General features: G+C 45.9%; 7 protein-coding genes across 10 annotated transcripts; 3 read left to right on the top strand and 4 right to left on the bottom strand.

Moving 5' to 3' along the window:
* Window positions 1-59: 59 nt before the first annotated feature.
* Drice (Death related ICE-like caspase) lies at window positions 60-1934 on the top strand. Its single transcript, XM_017254726.3, has one exon. It carries the CDS (start codon window positions 300-302, stop codon window positions 1314-1316), a length of 1017 nt encoding a protein of 338 aa, XP_017110215.2. The 5' UTR covers window positions 60-299; the 3' UTR covers window positions 1317-1934.
* A 207-nt stretch (window positions 1935-2141) lies between these two features.
* Window positions 2142-3338, bottom strand: Etfb (Electron transfer flavoprotein beta subunit). Of its 2 annotated transcripts, XM_017254729.3 has the most exons (4): window positions 3299-3338; window positions 3179-3232; window positions 2328-3056; window positions 2142-2265 (listed from the first exon to the last, which is right to left on the bottom strand). In XM_017254729.3, the coding sequence occupies exons 2-3, from the start codon at window positions 3227-3229 to the stop codon at window positions 2346-2348; spliced, it is 762 nt and encodes a 253-aa protein (XP_017110218.2). In that variant the 5' UTR covers window positions 3230-3232; window positions 3299-3338; the 3' UTR covers window positions 2142-2265; window positions 2328-2345. The 2 variants fall into 2 exon arrangements, with proteins under 2 accessions (XP_017110218.2, XP_017110216.2); XM_017254727.3 differs by having other exon boundaries at window positions 2142-3056.
* A 242-nt stretch (window positions 3339-3580) lies between these two features.
* On the top strand, window positions 3581-4830 carry LOC108118594 (3'(2'),5'-bisphosphate nucleotidase 1). The gene is made up of 2 exons (XM_017231358.3): window positions 3581-4064; window positions 4126-4830. Exons 1-2 carry the CDS (start codon window positions 3686-3688, stop codon window positions 4665-4667), a joined length of 921 nt encoding a protein of 306 aa, XP_017086847.2. The 5' UTR covers window positions 3581-3685; the 3' UTR covers window positions 4668-4830.
* Window positions 4669-7201, bottom strand: ncd (non-claret disjunctional). 2 transcript variants are annotated; one of them, XM_070282197.1, is made up of 3 exons: window positions 6831-7199; window positions 6118-6776; window positions 4669-6059 (listed from the first exon to the last, which is right to left on the bottom strand). In XM_070282197.1, exons 1-3 carry the CDS (start codon window positions 7039-7041, stop codon window positions 4818-4820), a joined length of 2112 nt encoding a protein of 703 aa, XP_070138298.1. In that variant the 5' UTR covers window positions 7042-7199; the 3' UTR covers window positions 4669-4817. The 2 variants fall into 2 exon arrangements, with proteins under 2 accessions (XP_070138298.1, XP_043068095.1); XM_043212160.2 differs by having other exon boundaries at window positions 6118-7201.
* Window positions 7202-7391: 190 nt separating this feature from the next.
* ca (RCC1 and BTB domain containing protein claret) lies at window positions 7392-15472 on the top strand. 2 transcript variants are annotated; one of them, XM_017231320.3, is made up of 15 exons: window positions 7397-7929; window positions 8129-8736; window positions 8795-9338; window positions 9715-10247; window positions 10306-10616; window positions 10686-11228; window positions 11289-11592; window positions 11657-11884; window positions 11945-12077; window positions 12131-12246; window positions 12310-12479; window positions 12540-12621; window positions 12676-12912; window positions 12971-13462; window positions 13522-15472. In XM_017231320.3, the coding sequence occupies exons 1-15, from the start codon at window positions 7677-7679 to the stop codon at window positions 14896-14898; spliced, it is 5931 nt and encodes a 1976-aa protein (XP_017086809.2). In that variant the 5' UTR covers window positions 7397-7676; the 3' UTR covers window positions 14899-15472. The 2 variants fall into 2 exon arrangements, 1 of the variants encoding a protein (XP_017086809.2); XR_011443439.1 differs by lacking the exons at window positions 12540-12621; window positions 12676-12912; window positions 12971-13462; window positions 13522-15472 and having other exon boundaries at window positions 7392-7929; window positions 12133-12246; window positions 12310-12450.
* Window positions 15207-16980, bottom strand: Vps16B (Vacuolar protein sorting 16B). The gene has a single exon (XM_017231321.3). The coding sequence runs from the start codon at window positions 16824-16826 to the stop codon at window positions 15486-15488; it is 1341 nt and encodes a 446-aa protein (XP_017086810.2). The 5' UTR covers window positions 16827-16980; the 3' UTR covers window positions 15207-15485.
* Window positions 16981-18567: 1587 nt separating this feature from the next.
* On the bottom strand, window positions 18568-19410 carry LOC108134422 (trypsin-1). The gene is made up of 2 exons (XM_017254717.3): window positions 19005-19410; window positions 18568-18945 (listed from the first exon to the last, which is right to left on the bottom strand). The coding sequence occupies exons 1-2, from the start codon at window positions 19386-19388 to the stop codon at window positions 18568-18570; spliced, it is 762 nt and encodes a 253-aa protein (XP_017110206.2). The 5' UTR covers window positions 19389-19410.
* Window positions 19411-19471: the final 61 nt, after the last annotated feature.

The following is a 19471-nucleotide window of genomic DNA, read 5'->3' as shown; positions in this document are numbered from 1 at the left end:
CGCCACCAGTGGTGCATTTTTGAACCATACGACGCAAACTGAATGGATGGCAATGCCTCAGCTGCGGTCACACTGCACTAATGCATAAACAAAAGACAGAGATACCCGCCACAGAAAATTAGAATCGCTTCAATTGCCTACTAGCTTCTTTGTTGCTAGTTGATCGCGGACTTTCTCTCAACTACTAAGCGTAATTACCTGCTATCGGGCGCGTGCAGCTTGCAACGTACTTTAGAAACCAGTTTTTGCATTTTCGTGTGACTCATCAGATTTCACAGGCTCAAGGAAACAATTTCACAATGGCCGCCACCAACAATAGCGAATCCGCCGATCAGGTCGGCATACGAGTGGAAAATTCGGAAAATGCCAACGACAACACAGACGCCTTGGGTTCCGTTGGCGGAACAGGTAGCAGTTCTTCGTCTGCGCCCTCGCACTACAACCCCTATGGAAGCGGAGCCATCGGACAACTGGCCAATGGCTACAGTTCGCCCTCGTCCAGTTATCGCAAAAATGTGGCCAAAATGGTTACGGAGCGCCATGCAGCCGAGTACAACATGCGCCACAAGGATCGCGGCATGGCATTGATCTTCAATCATGAGCACTTCGATGTTCCCACCTTAAAATCTCGGGCTGGAACCAATGTGGACTGCGAGAATCTTACCCGAGTACTGAAGCAGCTGGACTTTGCAGTGACAGTATACAAGGACTGTAGGTTCAACGACATCAGGAAAGCGATCGAAGCCGCAGCCTCTCAAAATCACTCCAACAGCGATTGCATCCTGGTGGCCATTCTTTCCCATGGAGAGATGGGCTACATTTATGCCAAGGATGTACAGTACAAACTGGAGAGTATCTGGAGCTTCTTCACTGCCAATCACTGCCCATCTTTGGCCGGAAAGCCAAAGTTATTCTTCATCCAGGCCTGTCAGGGAGATCGGTTAGATGGAGGCATGACGATGCAGCGGTCGCTTACCGAAACCGATGGGGATTCTTCAATGAGCTACAAGATACCCGTGCACGCAGACTTTTTGATTGCCTATTCCACTGTTCCTGGATTCTATTCATGGCGGAATACCACCCGAGGCAGCTGGTTCATGCAGAGTCTGTGCGCAGAGCTGGCTGCGAACGGCAAGCGGCTGGACATCCTAACGCTTCTAACGTTCGTGTGCCAACGAGTGGCCGTCGACTTTGAGTCTTGCACTCCGGACACGCCCGAGATGCACCAGCAGAAGCAAATTCCCTGTATTACCACCATGCTGACACGTATTCTGCGCTTCAGCGACAAGCAAATGGTGCCGGCCGGACGGGTCTGATGGCTGCTGGTTCGGTTCATGAGCTGGTTGAGGCGAGGTGTGTGATAAAAGTGGGAAACGGGTAGGAGCCGGGCGATAAACCAAGTCGCAATTGAGAAACTCTGTAGCTTTAGGTGCATATTTTCATAAAACGATACCCTCTTTACCCCTGCCAATGCCAATGTTCACCCGTTTGGTTGCAAATTCTGTATTTTTTTGCATTCATTATTGTCGTTTATCGAGTAAGATATTTATAAGGACAACAATGACCAATTTTTTCCCAGACGTAGTATTACAACTAAAGAACAAATGTATATTTTTTGTAATTTCTTGGCCATTTAAGGAAGATCTCAAATTCAAAATTCAATGCCTCACGCCACGCCTAATCTATACCCAGCAATTTTAGGTTTTTCCCCCTTTTATGTTTATACACTTAAAAATATTTATCTAAACCGCATGTGTCATGATCGTCCAACAAAAAGTAAAAATATACACACGAATATATTAAGAATGTAGTGGACATTTTATAACTACAAATACTGCTTTGTACCATTTATGTATACTCTTTTATAATACCCATTAGCAAATGTTTTCCTTTCAAAATGACCGCTAATAAAATTAATCTAAAACAATGGAAAATCAATGACCATTGGGTGTTGACCTCGCCGCCATTTTTGGTCCAGGCCGCAATTATTTTTGGACGTCAAGTCGAGCGAGATTTTCTGAAAAGGCATCGGGAGAAAAAAACAGACATCACGTCACTAGCTGACCCTGTCGTATTACCTCTTAAAGGTATGATTAGCAATTTCTGGAAAAAATAGAGGAAATTAAAAGACGGAAGACACCTTTTTAGAGCTTACAATCACTTTATTCTTAAAGCTGGACACAACGAAAATAAATTCCAATTCAGAATTCACTTAAAGCACTACAACGGGATGCTCGCGAGGAGTAGAATATTAAAGCCTGGAGGCTAGATAAATGCACATATCTGATAATTTCAACTAATAAAAAGAACGTAGAATTTGTGCTCACAATTTGTTGGCAGAGAACCTAGACGTGTCCTCCCTCCTTCAACTTGGCCACGAGAGCATCCACGTCAGCGACGGTGGCACCTGCCTTGCGCACTGGCGGATCCTCCACGGAGACAACTTCGATGCGGGGTGTGGTATCAACTCCCAGATCCTTGGCGGTGACCTTCTTCAGGGGCTTCTTCTTGGCCTTCATGATGTTTGGCAGCGTGGCATATCGGGGCGTGTTCAAGCGCAGATCAGCGCTCAGAACTGCCGGGGTTTTGGTCTTGATGGTCTCCAAGCCTCCGTCAATCTCACGGGTGATCGTCAAGCCGGCGTCCGTCTTCTCGATCTTGTTGCAGAAGGTGCCCTGTGGCCAGTCGAGAACAGCAGCGGTCATCTGAGCCGTCTGGTTAGCATCGTCGTCGATGGCCTGCTTTCCAAGGATCACCAGGTCGGCCTTCTCATCGAGAGCCAGCTTGGCGAGAATCTTCGACACGTGGATTGGCTGCAGAAGGTCGTACTCGGCGGCAGGCACCTCTACGTGGACTCCACGGTCGGCACCCATGGCCAGGGCCGTGCGAATCACTTCCTGAGACTGAGCCGGGCCCACGGAGACGGCGATAACCTCAGTGGCCAGCTTCTTCTCCTTGAGCTTCACAGCCTCCTCCACGGCAATCTCGTCGAAGGGATTCATCGAGTGCTTAACGCCCTGGGTGACCACACCGGTCTTATCGGGCTTGACGCGCACCTGGCGAAGAACAAAACAAATTCAATAACTTTAATTATCCCTAATTAAAACGATTACGCAAAACGCAACAAGTGATAAAAAAAAAATAAGAATATTAGCAACAAGTGATTTTTTTTACTCACCTTGACGGCGTAGTCAATCACACGCTTAACGCCAACCAAAACACGCGCCATTTTCTGCAAAAAATATAGAAATTTTTATTAAATTCTATAAATTTTAAGGGTATTTTTCGCTTAAGTTACCTCTTTAAGATGGAAACGAACTAATGTGTGGAGGCGGGGGATCGGGTGGTCCAAAGGTCTTCCTGGTTGTCTGGCAACACCTTTTCAGGGCTGCCACTTTAGCTTCCACTTCTGATTTTTTTTACTTTTTAAAATTTAATTATATTATAAGCATGTTATAAGTTATTTTTTATTAAAAAATTGTCTGATAATTTTTTTCAGTAAATATAAAATGCATAAATCTCATACATTTATTAATTTTCAAGTTCTTAATTTTTAGCTCTTTTTTGTTCCCAACACTGCCGGAAAAGTACCGCGGACCGCGAACAGCTGTTTACTTTCACAACTTTCTGCTTTCCACAAAACACATCATTCCTTGGAGATCCCTAAATTCCAATACTAACCAAGATGACGGCAACAGCTCCCATTATTATGCGGCTTATGGCTTCCTCCATCAGTACGGCCAAGCGGGCCGGTGTGATCATACGCGATGTACTCAAAAAAGGTGACCTAGGAATTGTGGACAAAGGCCAGAACGATCCCCAGACGGAGGCTGATCGCTCCGCTCAACGCTGCATCATTGCCTCGTTGACCAAGAAATTTCCTACCGTGAAGATCATCGGGGAGGAAGGAGGATCCGATTTAAATGTGTGCGACGATTGGCTGGTAAACGAACAAGATGAATCCTTCCTGCAGAACACTTGTCCGGCAGAGTGGCAGGATGCCAAGCCTGAGGATTTTGTTATTTGGGTGGATCCATTGGACGGCACCGCGGAATACACACAAGGTGGGTTAAAATAAAGGTTTTTCTTAGTTAAACTTTTAAACTATAAAACTGCATCCTGCAGGATTCGTTGAACATGTTACGGTGCTGATTGGAATTGCTGTCAAAGATGCTGCGGTGGGCGGAATTATTCATCAGCCCTTCTACAGGCAGTCCGATGGCGAGCTGGGCCGCACCATTTGGGGGCTAAAAGGCATGGGAACTGGGGGATTTACTCCTAAGGCAGCGCCAGCCGGAAAGTTCATCATCACTACCACTCGGTCACATTCCAATGCATTGCACCAGCAAGCTTTAAACGCCTTTCCATCCGCTGAGGTGATAAAAGTCGGGGGCGCCGGCTTCAAAGTTTTGCAATTGCTCGAAGGAAAAGCGCATGCGTACGTATTCGCCACGCCAGGATGCAAGAAATGGGACACCTGCGCACCCGAAGCCGTGCTCGAAGCCCAGGGTGGAACCCTGACCAACATCAATGGGGAGCACTACGCCTACAATGCGGATGTGGAGCACGTGAATAAAAAGGGCGTATTGGCCAGCCTGGGGCAGAATCATTCTGAACTGGTAGAGAAGATTCCCGCGGAGGTGCGTCAAGCAGTGGGAACCAAATAAGTGAGTGAGATCGCCAAAAGTCTCAGCACTTTATTAGTTTATTTTCCACTTAAAGTAACTATATAAATTAAGCGATAACAGAAAATTAGACAATTTGAGAATTTACAAAACTTGCAAGATTATTAAAAGTTTAAATATTAAATTAAAACGTTATTTTTCAAAACTTCCGCTGTTTAAGCTCTGCGAGCTACTGTTGGCCGCCGAGTTGTTAAGGTAGCGATTCCTCTTGGCCTTGGCCATTTTGCAAGAGTTGACAGAGGCTGCGAAGCGAAGCGACTTCACAGATTCCTGGAAACAGTCCTGGAACGGCGACACGTTGATGAACATAAGGGTCTTAGAGTTACCGCCCAGCGAGGGCATAAGCAGATGAGTCAACTTTGAGTTCCGATACGGAATGTGGTCCTGCTTTTGCAGCAGCGCCAGGATTACGTTGGTCAATTCGGAAAGCGAGCGATTAATGTTTTTCGTTTCGGTCATACGGGTACTGGTCTTGGGGGATTCGGAACCAGCCAAATCAACCAGGTTAATGGAACCTACCGAGATCTCTTGCTTCTCGGCATGGCGTCCAATTAACGCAAGTTTTGTAACAGCATGGGAACGAGACGATCGCTCGTTTCCCACCGTCGAGGCTGTTGCTCTGTTCATCTTGGCCGTGTGCATTAGCTGTCGCAGATGATTGGGATCGTGAACGGTCTCTTCCGTTATATTGGACACGTATATGTCGTTCTTGCTATTCTTAACCATTCGGATCTCCATATCCTTTTGCTCGTTGCTCAGTAAATCGTACAACACCTCATTGTAGATCTCCAAGAAGGTGGCCTTGATCTCATACTCCCAACCCAGGTTTCGATAGCTTCGAATAGAGTCGAAAAGAAGATCGACTGTGCGTGGAATGACGCCCACACTTTCTGGCACACCATCCATCGTGTAGGTTTTCCCACTGCCCGTCTGTCCGTACGCAAATATGCAAATATTGTACCCATCCAGCGCTGACTGAATTAGAGGCGATACCATTTCGAAGATGTCTGTTTGGCTCGAGTTGGGATGAAAGACCTGATCAAAGGAGAATATTTGCTGGCCCATCTTGTTCTTTGCTTGACCATCGATACTTTGCAGTTCCACGGTGGCCTCGTCATGGTAAGTCCAGGTGCAGCACATACGGTTCTCCTCACACTCCAGCGGTGGCCTTATTCGACAGAATACCCGTATATTGCCTCGTAGATCCATAACGGTGTTGTGCAACTCCTTGCGCTCCATATTCGACTGAAAGAGTTGCTCCTTGCATGTTTCCAGTTCGGAGGCCTGCTGTTCGTTACTCCGAAGTAATTCCTCCGTACGCTGACGCAGATGCACAACTTCTTCGCTCAGGGCAGCATGCTCGGTTTTGATTTTCTGTCAAAAGATATCAACAATAACCAACCATTTTTGAAAATTTCATTTTTCTATTTACCTCGTGTATTGCCTGCAGCTCTGAAAGCTCCTCTTTTGTTCTTCCCAATGTTGTGGTTATTGTCTCTATGTTCTTGGTATGCTGCTTCACTTGCCTTTGTAAACACTCGTTATCTGTCTGCATATTTTTCAGCGTAGACTCAGTCTCGATAAGCTTATTCTGCGTCTCTTCTAGCTGACTGGGAAGGGATTCCAGTTCACCCATGTCCTCAATTTGTTTTTCGTACTTGGTCTTAAGGGTTTTGTGCTTTTCCAGCAAATCATGGAAGCGAGTTTTGAAGTCATACGATGGTATACGTTTTGGAGCTGCTCCTGCAGCTCCTCCTCCTGCAGTAGTGGATCCTGCAGGTTTACTTTTGGTTGCCGTAGTTGCGGGTGGGGCAGCTGGTCGAGATACGGGACGCGCCGCAACCGGTCTTTTTGCTGTTGTAGATGTGGACTTGGCGGTCGTGGTGAGGGGTGGGCGAACTGGTCGCTGGGAAGGAGCCGCTGTAGTTCCGGTGCCCATCCGCGCCACTTTGCTGGGAATACTTGGAAGCGTCGGAGCAGCTGCCGTACGTTTGATGTTTTGCCGCATCTCGTTGATGTCACAGGCTGAACGGCTGCGTCGCAGCTTGGCACGGTTGGCCATTTTTACGGGTTCGGGAGAGGCAGCACGAGCTGGAAAAACAATTGTTGCTCTGACGGAATTTTTGAATATGTTTGTGGACTTACCGCCTCGACGTTGGAGTACTTGAGGCAAATTGTTAAGATCTCTCGTAAGCGGTGGGAGCACATTTCCGCAATATGTTTGGTTGGCGTTGAAGACGCTGGTTCCTCCAGTTGCTCCGGTGGCTCCTCCTGCTCGAATGCGATCTGTGGGTAGCACAGTTTTCACCGGCATGGGCCGTTTAATGCCACTTGGTTTAGGCAAACGAGATTCCATTCGGTCGAGGTATCTTTTACACTTAAACAGATACTAAAGGATATACTCTTCAAACTCCAAATTCAAATATTGATATTGATACTCGAGAAGCGACGCTGACGCCAATTCGCGCCGTTATTTTCGATTGCAGGGACGCACGGATTCAGTGGGACCGTACTACAGAAATGAAAAATACCTTCACATCAAACGTAATCAAAAAAATATGTTCCATTTCATATTCTTTCTCATTTCTTTCTTATAGAATTAACAAAAATTAAAATTAAGAACTAAATTAGGAAAAATATATACCAATATATTCTTTTATTTACATTCATCTATGAATTATATTTTTATATCATAATATTGGCCTAATCAAGCACTTTGTTTTTTAATTCTTTGATGTAAAAAAATTAGTTTTAACAAAAAAATCAAATTATTAAAGTATAATTTACTTAACTAATTTAATTGATCAACAATTTAGACCGTGATAAAACGTTGTCACGAAAATCAACAATACACTTGCTCACCGCTAACCCAAATGCAACTCTGGGCCGACTCGGATTTGGAGGAAATCTTCCCCTGCAAGTGGAAAGTGGAGCTAACCAGGGGAGAATAAGGATAATAAAATAGGCACACTGTGAGCGAATCTCCTCGAGATGGCGGAGCTCAAGGAGCTGGGCATGTTCGAGCTGCGACCGCTGATCACCAATCTCAGCTGCAAGCTGTCTGCCGTTACAGCAGGCCTAGATGAGAAGCAGTTCCTTTGCCTGGTGAGCGAGGAAAATGAGATCCTGCTGCGCTACATCAGTGCCTCTGGACAGGAGGTGGTCAAGATGATATCATGGTTCCGAAATCGTGTAATCCACGCAGTCTGTTTTGATCCTGCGGGCATCTGGCTGCTGGTACTATGTAAGTGGGTGGTTTCTGGGGGGAGGTAGTTGCGGTGCGGTGCGGGTGGCGAAGCCTAAAATTACTTTGCTGCCGAGTGTGTGTGCGTGCATGTGTGGTTATTGATTTTCTGTTGCGTATTTTGTTTTGATTTAATGGTCACCCATCACGATTGATTTTCATGTTACTGAACCCCAATGAACCGTGTTTCCATCAACAGGTTTCGACAATACGCTGCACATCGTTCCCGCCCTGGCTCTAGTAGACAAGACACATAGCCTGGCCGCCTGCTCGTTATACAGCACTAACCAGGTGACATCCTACATTATCCCCTTCGTGGGGCCCCATGAGTGCCCCAACTCAAAGAAGTGCCCTAATCACTCCACCGGTCAGTCGGAGCCTCAAGTGGATGTTGTTCAGCAGCTAGCGGAAAACCTGGAGCAAGTCAATCTGGAGGACGAACCCCTAGGTCATGATCTCCCAGAACACATGCTGGTTAAAAACCAAGGGATTGATCTCGATGCATCTGCGGGGACTCAGCAGCCCCAAAAACCGCCGCCCGTCCAACCGTTTGATGCCACTGGCAATAGTCAAGTTATGGCCACCTCCTTCATGGCGTCCACGACCTGTCCCTATCCATTGTCAGTGGTGTGGTGGAAGACCAATCACGGTCTAAATAGGGCCATTATTGGGTATTCAGATGGCTCTATCTGCTTCGTTGGTCTCAGTCCAAACTGCCCCATGATCGCGAGCACTGCTATCGAAAACGGATCTGTGATGCGGTTGGTTATCTGCAAGGACAAGGCCTATGATGGCGTTATGTTGCTGGTAAGATAAATTCATTAACTCGGTAACTGCATACCCTAAATATTGCCTCCCTTATCAGATAACTTCTTCGCTAAAACAGCAGTACAAGCTGCTGCTTGAGCAGAGGGCCATCCTGTATGTCTATCCAGGTGATAGCTCACCTACGACCCGTGAGGGAGCATGGCAAATCGTAATGCCCGTACAAGGAAGGCAGCAAGGTGTGGGGACGGGCGCTCGGCAAAGCAACAGCTCTGACCCGGCCTCAGATAACAGCCAACTGGAAGAGGATGTATTTGCACCACCGTCCAACGAAGATGCGGCACCTAGCGGCCAATTGGCACCAGCTGCAGACACTTCCGCCATCCCGGCTCCCACAGAGTCCGGAAGTGCAGAAGCACCTCCCCCAGCACCACCGTCGTACAGTGAAGCAGTGGCGCGGCAAACTGTGGAGCAGCAGGGTGGCGTTCGTTTCCAGCAGCAGTCGCTCGCAGCGGGCGCTAACAACATGGATGGCATCTTGCCGGCCACGAGAGCACGGCTGGCCTCGCTCAAGAGTCTGGGCTCTAAAAAGCTGCAGGCCATCAAGATGCGACTCTCCGACCAGCGTCAAAAGTTTGATGAATGTGCGTAAGCAAACAGTAATATTAATTTTCTGACCTGTTTCGAGCTTTCGGTTTTCAATTGGCAAGAACCCTATTATAAGTTTCGATGTAGTCCTGATTTGGGTTCGGAACAGGCCATTATTTATTTTCTCCTTCAAAAAAGTATTACTTGGCTAACTTGTGTTTATCTTTGTTAATTTTTGTGCGCCATTTTGTTGTGAATATTATGTATTTTTTATTGGTGTGCAGTTTTGAGAGAACTGTTGCATCTATTGAAGCGTCGCTTGCGTGGTGAGTTCGCCCAACTCTCACACTCGACAGACTCTGCCATAAAATTAACTAGTTAGCTTTGGACCTTTTAAAACAGATGCATTAATTACTCGTCTTACTGTTTTAGTTATGCCCGACTCATCGATGGCCAGCTTTGCGATAATGGACTCGCCGTCAGTGACTCCTGAGCCACTGGGCACCACGACTGGCTCGTTTTATACCATCCAAAACCTGCGCAGCACCTTTTTGCTGAGTGCTTTGCACAGCAATAGCCACAGTTTGACCGTGCATAGCATAGACATCAGTTTGAAGCCGCTGTTCGTGTACAAGATACCCAAGCACACCCAAGAAATACTCATAAGCTCCAACATACTCTACGGCATACACTATGTGGACCTTCACTGCAGAAGCGATTCGGCCATCTCCACGGCAGCCTCATCGTTAGAAGAGCCGCTGGTGGTTAATACCGATAAGGAGAATCGGGACGCGGACACCGAGAAAATAGAGCAGGCGGAGGTAAGTGGTCAGAAGAGCGACACCACTAGTGCCACCACTACCACTACCTCGAGCCTGGAACAAAGTGAAATGCCTAGTAACGCAATCAACGCCGTGAGCGTAATAAGCAGCGCCATGGCTTCTTTGCACACCTCTGACGAAGACGTGAGTATTTAGAGCAATGAGTATCCTGGAGGTCAACTAATCTTTGTTTTATTTCTAGCGCTTTAACTCCCTGGCACAGATTGGACTCTTCCGCTTCGAACAGGAAACTGTGCTGCACTTGTATCAGATGGCGCAATATCGTAATCCTGCCAGCCAGCCAGAGACTTTGACCAAAGAAGAGAAGGCCAAGGCTTTCGAAATCAAGGACATTCATACGCCTATGGATTATATTCAGTTTTACGATTCGGCCGATGTGAGCAGTGAGTTTTCGTTGCGGCAGATGGAAATAATGCAATCGGAGTTTCCGAAAATCAACTACGATCCCAGCTATGTGATTACCAACAAGAATGTATATGCCATTCAGCTCAAGTAAGTTGAATTTCCTATAAAAACTCTAGAATTGAGGTAGTAATTACTGACAAAACATGTATCTTGCAGAAAGGAGCCGTTTGAATTGTTCCTCGATGCCGCCTTGCAGAGCGAGTGGAACCAGTGTCGGGATTTCTGCAACACCTTCGACCTTTCATTTGAACAGTGCATCGAGTTTGCCGGCGACTACCTTTTGAGGCGCAAAAAGATCACCCAGGCTCTGCTCACATACAACGTGGCAAGGGTCAAGCCCATCCGGACAGCACTGAAGTTAGCCATGTACGGACACACATATGCTCTAATGCAGTTGAGTGCAATGGCGCTAAAGTCCACATATCTTCTGCGATCGCGGTATTTGGGGCACCCCATGCTTAAGGGTTGTTTGGATGACATCACCTATCGACACTCTGAAGATGTGCGGGTTATCCTGCCAGAGAAACCACCGGAGGAGGATGTGAACAGCGGGGCCTTTTGTAGTGATTATAAATATGGAGTCGACGAGTCAATTAGCGCCCTCCAAATGTCGCCCTCTTCTCAGTTCCATTTGGCCAACTTGCTGCTCATAACGCTGGCCGAGAAGGCTGTCAACGACAAGAACTACATACCGCTTTGGTTAGTTATTTCAAAGATCCTTCTTCTGCAGCTGTATTCAATTTAATTCTCTTTTTTCAGGAACTTCCTCGTGACTAATAGCAAATATCACACTAACATGACGAGTATAGTTCTCTGCCAGAGCGGTCTGTTTTCCTCCGCCGTCATATTAGCTAAAATACGTGGCGTCTGTCTGGATACCTTTAATGCCCTGATCAGTGTCGTTGCCCAGGAGTTTGGGTGGTATAACGAGCTGAACGTTTGCCTGTATAATCTTAGCGAGAACATATTTATGGAGACAATAACATTTCTGCCGCACGTATCCATGGACTACTTTGCTTTCATTCAGGAGAAGCTCGATCATATAAGGCCCTGTGTGCTGCAGGTGATAAAATAACACTTTTTATAATATACATATTTGTCTAAATTAAAATACATTTGTATTTCAGCGATTGGCGAAGCAATTGAACCCATTTTCAGCTGCCCTTCGCCCAGTTGTCTCACACAACAGCGATTGTGCGATCTCCAACGATAATAATCCCCAATTGTTTGAGTTCTGCAAGAGTCTTATCGAAACCTATTTGGCAGTTCTCATACACATGGAATCCCAGCGAGTCAAACATGATTCCATAGAGAATTCCTTATCGAATTTCCGCATCAACTATGAAGACAATCAGGCAAGACTTATTCATTTTCGCAGTCGTCTTAATGTTTCATTCGATCGAATATTCCTTTAGTTTGCCATCGAATCATCACGCTTCAAACCGATCTCAGCTGGTTGTGCCTACTGCTCTTGTGTGGTGGATGGCACCGCATATTTTTGGGGCTCCAGTGGCATTCCTAGCTATTATAGTGCTCAAAAGTCCACAGGTTTGTGTTTTGTAAATATATTTTGTTTAAAAGTAAAAATGATATCTTTTTAGAGCCCCCAGAACCAGCTCATGCTGTAAAGAGCTTGGATCTTCTCTCCCAGCTTAATTTGCAGGTGCATGCCATCAAGTGTGGACGACAGCATACACTTATACTAACTAATAATGGCGTAAGTGTTTATTTACTATTTTCTTGCTTTTCTTTATTAAATATGGCTCTTCTTGTTTTCTAGTTGTACTCTGTGGGAAATAACAATCTCTGCCAGCTAGGAATTGGCCGCCACATGCAGATGGCATTGCAACCAATGCTTGTGTCGGCATTAGATGGGATGAACATCACCTTGCTAGAGGCTGGCCAATATCATAACGCAGCCGTAGCAGATGGAAAGCTTTATATGTGGGGGTGAGAAATTCATTAGTGACAAATCAGACACAATTATTTCAATGTCTCTTCATTACCTAGATGGGGCGTTTATGGGCAGCTGGGACAGGGATCCTGTGAGAACATAGCTACACCACAACTAGTCAGTTTTTTCAAATATAAGGTAAGATATAACCAGTGAATTTAAGAACGTCTCTAATATTGTTCCGTTTTCTAGAAAATTTTACAAATATCTCTTGGCCATGCACACACCCTGGTTCTGTGCGGGGCTTCAAGTAGCTACAAGGAGGCTAACAATTGCTGCACTGAGCTCTTCGTATTCGGATCCAATCATTTTGGGCAGCTGGGCACTGGCAATAGTGATCAGGGCGGCGACACCAAGACGAATCTGCCAGTGCGCCTGGAGACGGGCGGCTGCAGCCTAAGACTGATACACACCAAATTTTTTACCAATGTATGTATAGATTTCATTAATAACACCATTCACTTATTACTTACTTTTCTTATTACAGTTAGCTGTAGATGATCAGGAGCGTCTGTACACTTGGGGGAGCTCGCCACAGGCCTTGCGCCTGGCCAATCAGATCAAACGAAGGGCAAACGCCAAGCAAAAACTGGAGGAGAACCAGCAGAAGGAGTTGCTGAGCAAGCAGCTGGAAGCTACACTGGTGCCGGCGCCAAACAATACCACTACAAGTACACTCGTAGAGCCCACCACATCCTACGCTGCCGTGGTTGCAGGCGCCACTCCGAAAGCTCCGAGTGAGACCAAAGATAGCCAGGAAGACGAAAACGAAGCTGCGCCGTCTGATGCTACCGAATCCATCGCCCCGGCGTGTAAGCGAGATGCGGAGATACTTAACCCGATCCCACCACCAGTATCTGCAGGGCCGACAGCTCCGACGGCGCCTACTGCCCCTGCTCCAGCCACCGAGCCAGATCCATCGGAGCATCTGACACCGCATCTGGTGGATACTAGTGAGGTGGCTGGTCAAATTCTCCAGGTACTTACATTAGTTTACTTTGAAGTATCAATTATTTGAAAAATTGCTTGTGTTTACAGATCTCTAGTGGCCTGTTCCACTTTGCTCTGATCTCGTCCACCTGCACGCTATACACGTGGGGAAAAAACTTGGAGCACCAGCTTGGCACTGAGGACAAGGATCGCCGGGCAGTGCTGAAACCATCCCCTATTGACAGCATTGAGAGTCCGATGTACGTCGACTGCGGAGCAGACTTTACGTTGGTAATGACCACCGATTATATAGTGCGGGCCTTCGGCGGCAACTCAAATGGTCAATGTGGCCGGGATTTGGGACCCAGTATAGAAAGAATGCGGCAGCGTGTGGTGTGTTTGCCCTCGACCAAGCGACTGATGCGTTTTGAGAGCCAATGTGTGGAAGCGCCGGTGGAGATTAATTTGCCGAGACCACGAATACGATTGGATCAGGACCCAGTTAGATATTTGAAGGTCATGCCACCATATCAGCCGCACTTTTTGCAGCCGGCAAATATTAGCTTTGATCAGCATTACTCTGTGGGATCACAGAACTACAAGAGCAGCACAGAACATGCAGCCACGGGTCAGGATTCTGATGACATGCTGAGCAGCCTAGAGAACTTGAGCCAGAACGATGCCAGCTTCTCATATAATGCCCCGTTGGCGGGTGATGCGAACAGCTCGCTAGACATGGACTACACGCCCGAGGAGCAGAGCTATGTGCCGCTGCCGGAACAGGTTGGCGCCGGCAGCGCCAAGGCTGCAGCACATGCGGAGCAGCTGCTGGGTCGAGACGACGACGATGCCAGCACATTTACAGCCAGCACTGAGGGTCTGGGTGAGTCATCGGTGCAGCAGCTAAGACACTACATACACTACTGCCTATACGCCTTTCATGGGTTATACAACCCCGACAAGATCGGCGAATGTGCCCGTCCTAACCGAAATGAGTATCGCATACGGATCTGTATGCTCAACTTTCGATTTGTGGAAGCCTTTCGGCTGTGCCTGCAAAGCTGCGATTCCGCTCAGCGCACCTTAAAGTTGTTTGAATACTTTAGCAAAGATACTGGTTATGTTCCGCTCAGAAGATGCGATCTGAAGCACCTTATCTATCACCTGTGTCTGCACTTCCTTGAGCGCAAATTTGATATGCTGGAGTGCGAGCGTTTCTTTATGGGCGATCTGGACTACTATCTGCTGGAGCTGGCCTACGTATTTTACTTTAACAACAACAACTCGACGCTGGAGCAGAATCTCAACCAGAAATTCAAGCAACTGATTGCCGCGGCAGACAGCAATCAGACGGCTCCGCTGACGGGACAGGTGCAGCAACCGCTGCAGGATACTGATATCATCTTCGATAGCTTTACGGTCAAGTTCAAGACGATCTTGTGCCAGCGTCTGCTCAGCTACTCGGACAGCGAGGCTAACAATTAGCTACCGTTTCCGGTTCCGGTCCTGTATCCCGTCTTCTTCCGTTCCACTCGCATCAGTTGAGGGTCGGGCTCTTCTTCGTCGACTTGTTTTTTGTGTTTTAAGTTTTCTATGTAAATTTTGGCCCAGGAACCGGGGAACATATACACACACCAACATCTCCCTTATCCCATTCATGTTTACGCGTAATTATATATATATCATACTTGTTGTTTGCGGTTATTTATACATCAAATGCTTTTTACAGCGCTGTTATTTAAACAAAATATTTAAGACAAACAAATTGTTTAATGAATCCAATTTTGTAACGCTTTGTTTGCCATTGGCTGCTTTTATTTGTTTACTCAATAAATTAAAAAACAAAAAAAATTGTAATAAAGTAATCGAAATCCAAAACTGTGCTCATCGAACAGATCAAATGGAGGCTGCAGGATATACACATATACCATACAAATTTATGTTTTTTTATTCGATATTCAGCTTGTGATTTGCAATTATTTAATAAAACCGGATAGAGTTAATATAAATCTACACGCATATATGATTAACAATAAAAAGATGTTTATACCATTATAAAAAGAGAGTCCATTTTAGAGCTTAAGCTTGATGTTGTCTGTGGTCCAACGTTTGCTTTGCAGCGACTTCAGTGCGTTCTCACAGTAGAACTGCTCCTCGGATCGGTCGGGTAGAGTATCCTTCAGCTGTTGCAGCTCCTGCTGCTGCTTTAGCCCTGCCATGGCATCAATCACAGCTTTGATGCACTTTACACGCTGCGCCAGCGCCAGTTTCTCCACACTATTGCCCATCTTGGAAAGGAACAACTGCAGCACTGTCGATGGAGCCTGCAATTCATACAGCCGTATCACAGCCAGCGCCAGGTCAAAGCTTATGTGGAACTGTTTGGACTTCAGTGGATGCCAGCTGGGCACTCGCTCGAAAATGCACTCCAGGTCTGCATAAGCCTGAGCCTGAGCTCTTTCGTTCAGGGCCGTCCACTCATACTGGGCTGGCGAGATTTGCTGATCAGAGGCGAACCGTTGCGGGGACAGGGGCTTGGACATGTCCTGCTCTTTCCAGTTGCTATTTGCTTGGCAACAGGCGTAGAGTACTTCGATGGGCGTTGGACTGCCGCCAAGTGTTTTTCTTAATCCGTTCTCCTTTTCCAAGAGCTTCTGCATGCTTAAAGCAGAATGGAAAATCTGCTCGTATAGGGGGATAATACCCACTCCCGCCGTGGCATAGGCATCTACCAAACGTTGCAGCTGATTTTTCTTGGTGTTTGAATCTTTACAGGCTAGGGCTGCCTCGAACTGTTTAAGGGCTGCCTCTTGGTGTCGACCGAAACGTTGCAATAAGTCTATGTGGCTGCTCAGATCTCCACATTCACGCAAGTAACTGAGGTACTGCTCTAAAGCTTTCGGCCGCTCCCGCAGGATGCCATGAAATTGTTGTGTATTTAGGGTCCTCTTAAGAAATAGAAGCACTGCTATCACCGCATGCCCACCTTGAGCCAGGACAGTGTCCAGCAATTGTTGTTTCTCGTGCAGGGATTTAAACATCTCCAGTGGCGCTGATTTACCTTGCAGAAGTTTCTGGGCAGTGGCCTCCAAATTGGGGCTATACAGAGTGCTTTGGAGCTGGCGGCGAAGCAATTTGAGCTCTTCTTCTGGTGAAACTCCTTTGGGCAGGACCCGGTCATCGAGCGCTTGTTCTTGTAGCACCAATTTTAAGGCTTCCTCGCTAAGCAAGGACTTAATCGAGAGATTCAGTGTGGCGCTGTTATCAAAACTGGCCTCCGAAATGGTATCGTCCGCAAGAATGCCATTGCTGACCAACTCCGTACTAAGATCCACTTCGTCCTCATCGTCGAAGCTGAATGCAGCTCTTGAAGACCGATTCCAATAACTCTCTGTGTCCAATTGGTAGTCCATTGTGTTCTTTAATTAATGCTTGGATTCCATAATCAGATTATGGAAAGCGTTTCTATATTAAACTAGAGTTTACAAAAAAAGATAGGATTGGTTATAAAAACAACCTGATGCTACCAATTTTATAATTTGCTTTGTTTTGGTCGGCCGTGAAGTGTGGCCGTTGCCCTTTTGCTGTTAAACGCCACTTGGAAACCGTCTCGCCCGTCTATCGATCCCCCGCGAATAATCAAGCGCGAATATCTTGACATTTCAAATCTTGATCTTGATGGGGAAATGGGGCAAATGAATGGAACACCAATATCGCCCATTGGGAAGGCCACATCTTGGCCAATAGTCATCCGATTCTTAAGCGGAATACCTTAATCGATTTGTGGGTTGATTTTGCACCAATCTGCATCAAAATCTAAGAACAAAATATTTTTTAGATTTTTTGTCAAATTTTCTGAAGGGTCCCCTTCAAAAATGGGGAAAATGCATGGAACACCAATATCGCCCATTGGGAAGGCCACATATTGGTCAATAGTCATCCGATTCTTAAGCGGAATACCTTAATCGATTTGTGGGTTGATTTTGCACCAATCTGCATCAAAATCTAAGAACAAAATATTTTTTAGATTTTTTGTCAAATTTTCTGAAGGGTCCCCTTCAAAAATGGGGAAAATGCATGGAACACCAATATCGCCCATTGGGAAGGCCACATCTTGGCCAATAGTCATCCGATTCTTAAACGGAATACCTTAATCGATTTGTGGGTTGATTTAGCACCAATCTGCATCAAAATCTAAGAACAAAATATTTTTTAGATTTTTTGTCAAATTTTCTGGAGGGTCCCCTTCAAAAATGGGGAAAATGCATGGAACACCAATATCGCCCATTGGGAAGGCCACATATTGGTCAATAGTCATCCGATTCTTAAGCGGAATACCTTAATCGATTTGTGGGTTGATTTTGCACCAATCTGCATCAAAATCTAAGAACAAAATATTTTTTAGATTTTTTGTCAAATTTTCTGAAGGGTCCCCTTCAAAAATGGGGAAAATGCATGGAACACCAATATCGCCCATTGGGAAGGCCACATCTTGGCCAATAGTCAACCGATTCTTAAGCGGAATACTTTAATCGATTTGTGGGTTGATTTAGCACCAATCTGCATCAAAATCTAAGAACAAAATATTTTTTAGATTTTTTGTCAAATTTTCTGAAGGGTCCCCTTCAAAAATGGGGAAAATGCATGGATAGATAATATAGCTCATTTGGAAGGCCACGTCTTGGCCAATAGTCAACCGATTCTTAAGCGGAATACTTTAATCGATTTGTGGGTTGATTTAGCACCAATCTGCATCAAAATCTAAGAACAAAATATTTTTTAGATTTTTTGTCAAATTTTCTGAAGGGTCCCCTTCAAAAATGGGGAAAATGCATCGAACACCAATATCGCCCATTGGGAAGGCCACATCTTGGCCAATATTAATCCGATTCTTAAGCGGAATACCTTAATCGATTTGTGGATTGATTTGCCACCAATCTGCATCAAAATCTAGGAACACAATATTTTTTAGATTTTTTGTCAAATTTTCTGGAGGGTCCCCTTCAAAAATGGGAAAAATGCATGGAACGTCAATATTGTTCGTTTGGTAGGCCATATCTTGGCCAATCCGATTCTTAAGGAATACTTTAAACGATACTTAAACGAATTGTAGGTGGATTCTTCGTCAATCACTTAAGTTTTAAGTCTTTCACTTTAAGTCTTTATTTTATTCAAAGTTGTGTTAACCCAGGAGGCCAAAGTTTCAAGCCGCGCATAAACGCCAGGCTTATTGGGTTGGGCGCAACCCACGCCCCAGGACACAATGCCAATCAGCTCTTCCTGAAAAACAAGTGGACCGCCGGAGTCCATTTGACAGGCATCAGTTCCACCTTCGAGGTAACCAGCACATACCATTCGATCAGTCACCCTTTTCCCGTATAGGTTTGTGCACTTTTTGTGATTCACTATTGGCACTCGGGCATATCTTAACCCTTGGGAAGTTTGAGCATCGCTGCTTGTAAAGCCCCACCCGGCGATCGTAGCAAATTTTCCATCCGCTACCTTTTTTGAGCTTATTTTGATAGGTTTTATCTATGGACAAAAATTGGTAAAGTAAGTCTTCCGTTCGGGACACCAATATTAAACCTAACCTTTCTGGAGTAAGTGATAGCAGTGGTTAGACGCAGGAGGCCAATATCATAGTCCATTGTCTTGGCCGACCACTTTTCATGGTGATAAACTGCAGCAACCGGGTATAATTTTCCATCTTTTGGATCGCGTGTGGTTCCACCGGCTTTGACTTTCAGCAAACGCCGCGAAACTCCGGCCAAGCAATGGGCCGCCGTTAAAATGGTTCGGTTATTTATTATTGAGCCGCCGCAGTGGTGGATTCCATATAATTGTATAGATACTATGTACGGGATGGTGGCTATATCCGCTGGAAATCCACCAACTATACGGGGATCTATATGATTTTCGTGGCTTTGGCGAACGTCGAGTAGAAAAAAAATAAATATCCACATTAGTTTGTACATCGTTCGCACTTGGCCGAGAAAGAAAGAATCTTGAAAAATAGGAATGCGTTGCTTTTAAAAACACACGCTTAAGTACAGAAGAA

Source organism: Drosophila bipectinata, chromosome 3R, assembly GCF_030179905.1.
Source record: "Drosophila bipectinata strain 14024-0381.07 chromosome 3R, DbipHiC1v2, whole genome shotgun sequence".
NCBI classification, from domain to species: domain Eukaryota; kingdom Metazoa; phylum Arthropoda; class Insecta; order Diptera; family Drosophilidae; genus Drosophila; species Drosophila bipectinata.
Note: the sequence above shows the minus strand (reverse complement) of the source record. Positions and strands in the feature narration are given on the sequence as shown.

What these genes read in the sequence shown, in the direction of transcription:
- LOC108118594 (XM_017231358.3), top strand. Translation starts at nt 3,686, where the DNA reads ATGACGGCAACAGCTCCCATTATTATGCGGCTTATGGCTTCCTCCATC. An exon ending in CACCGCGGAATACACACAAG is followed by an intron (nt 4,065 to 4,125) that starts GTGGGTTAAAAT and finishes TGCATCCTGCAG; the next exon opens with GATTCGTTGAACATGTTACG.
- Drice (XM_017254726.3), top strand. Translation starts at nt 300, where the DNA reads ATGGCCGCCACCAACAATAGCGAATCCGCCGATCAGGTCGGCATACGA.
- LOC108134422 (XM_017254717.3), bottom strand. Translation starts at nt 19,388, where the DNA reads ATGTACAAACTAATGTGGATATTTATTTTTTTTCTACTCGACGTTCGC. An exon ending in CTATCACTTACTCCAGAAAG is followed by an intron (nt 18,946 to 19,004) that starts GTTAGGTTTAAT and finishes TTTTGTCCATAG; the next exon opens with ATAAAACCTATCAAAATAAG.
- ca (XM_017231320.3), top strand. Translation starts at nt 7,677, where the DNA reads ATGGCGGAGCTCAAGGAGCTGGGCATGTTCGAGCTGCGACCGCTGATC. An exon ending in TAGTGCTCAAAAGTCCACAG is followed by an intron (nt 12,078 to 12,130) that starts GTTTGTGTTTTG and finishes ATATCTTTTTAG; the next exon opens with AGCCCCCAGAACCAGCTCAT. An exon ending in TGGCTGGTCAAATTCTCCAG is followed by an intron (nt 13,463 to 13,521) that starts GTACTTACATTA and finishes TTGTGTTTACAG; the next exon opens with ATCTCTAGTGGCCTGTTCCA.
- ncd (XM_043212160.2), bottom strand. Translation starts at nt 7,041, where the DNA reads ATGGAATCTCGTTTGCCTAAACCAAGTGGCATTAAACGGCCCATGCCG. An exon ending in AGCTGCAGGCAATACACGAG is followed by an intron (nt 6,060 to 6,117) that starts GTAAATAGAAAA and finishes ATCTTTTGACAG; the next exon opens with AAAATCAAAACCGAGCATGC.
- Etfb (XM_017254727.3), bottom strand. Translation starts at nt 3,229, where the DNA reads ATGGCGCGTGTTTTGGTTGGCGTTAAGCGTGTGATTGACTACGCCGTC. An exon ending in TGATTGACTACGCCGTCAAG is followed by an intron (nt 3,057 to 3,178) that starts GTGAGTAAAAAA and finishes GTTCTTCGCCAG; the next exon opens with GTGCGCGTCAAGCCCGATAA.
- Vps16B (XM_017231321.3), bottom strand. Translation starts at nt 16,826, where the DNA reads ATGGACTACCAATTGGACACAGAGAGTTATTGGAATCGGTCTTCAAGA.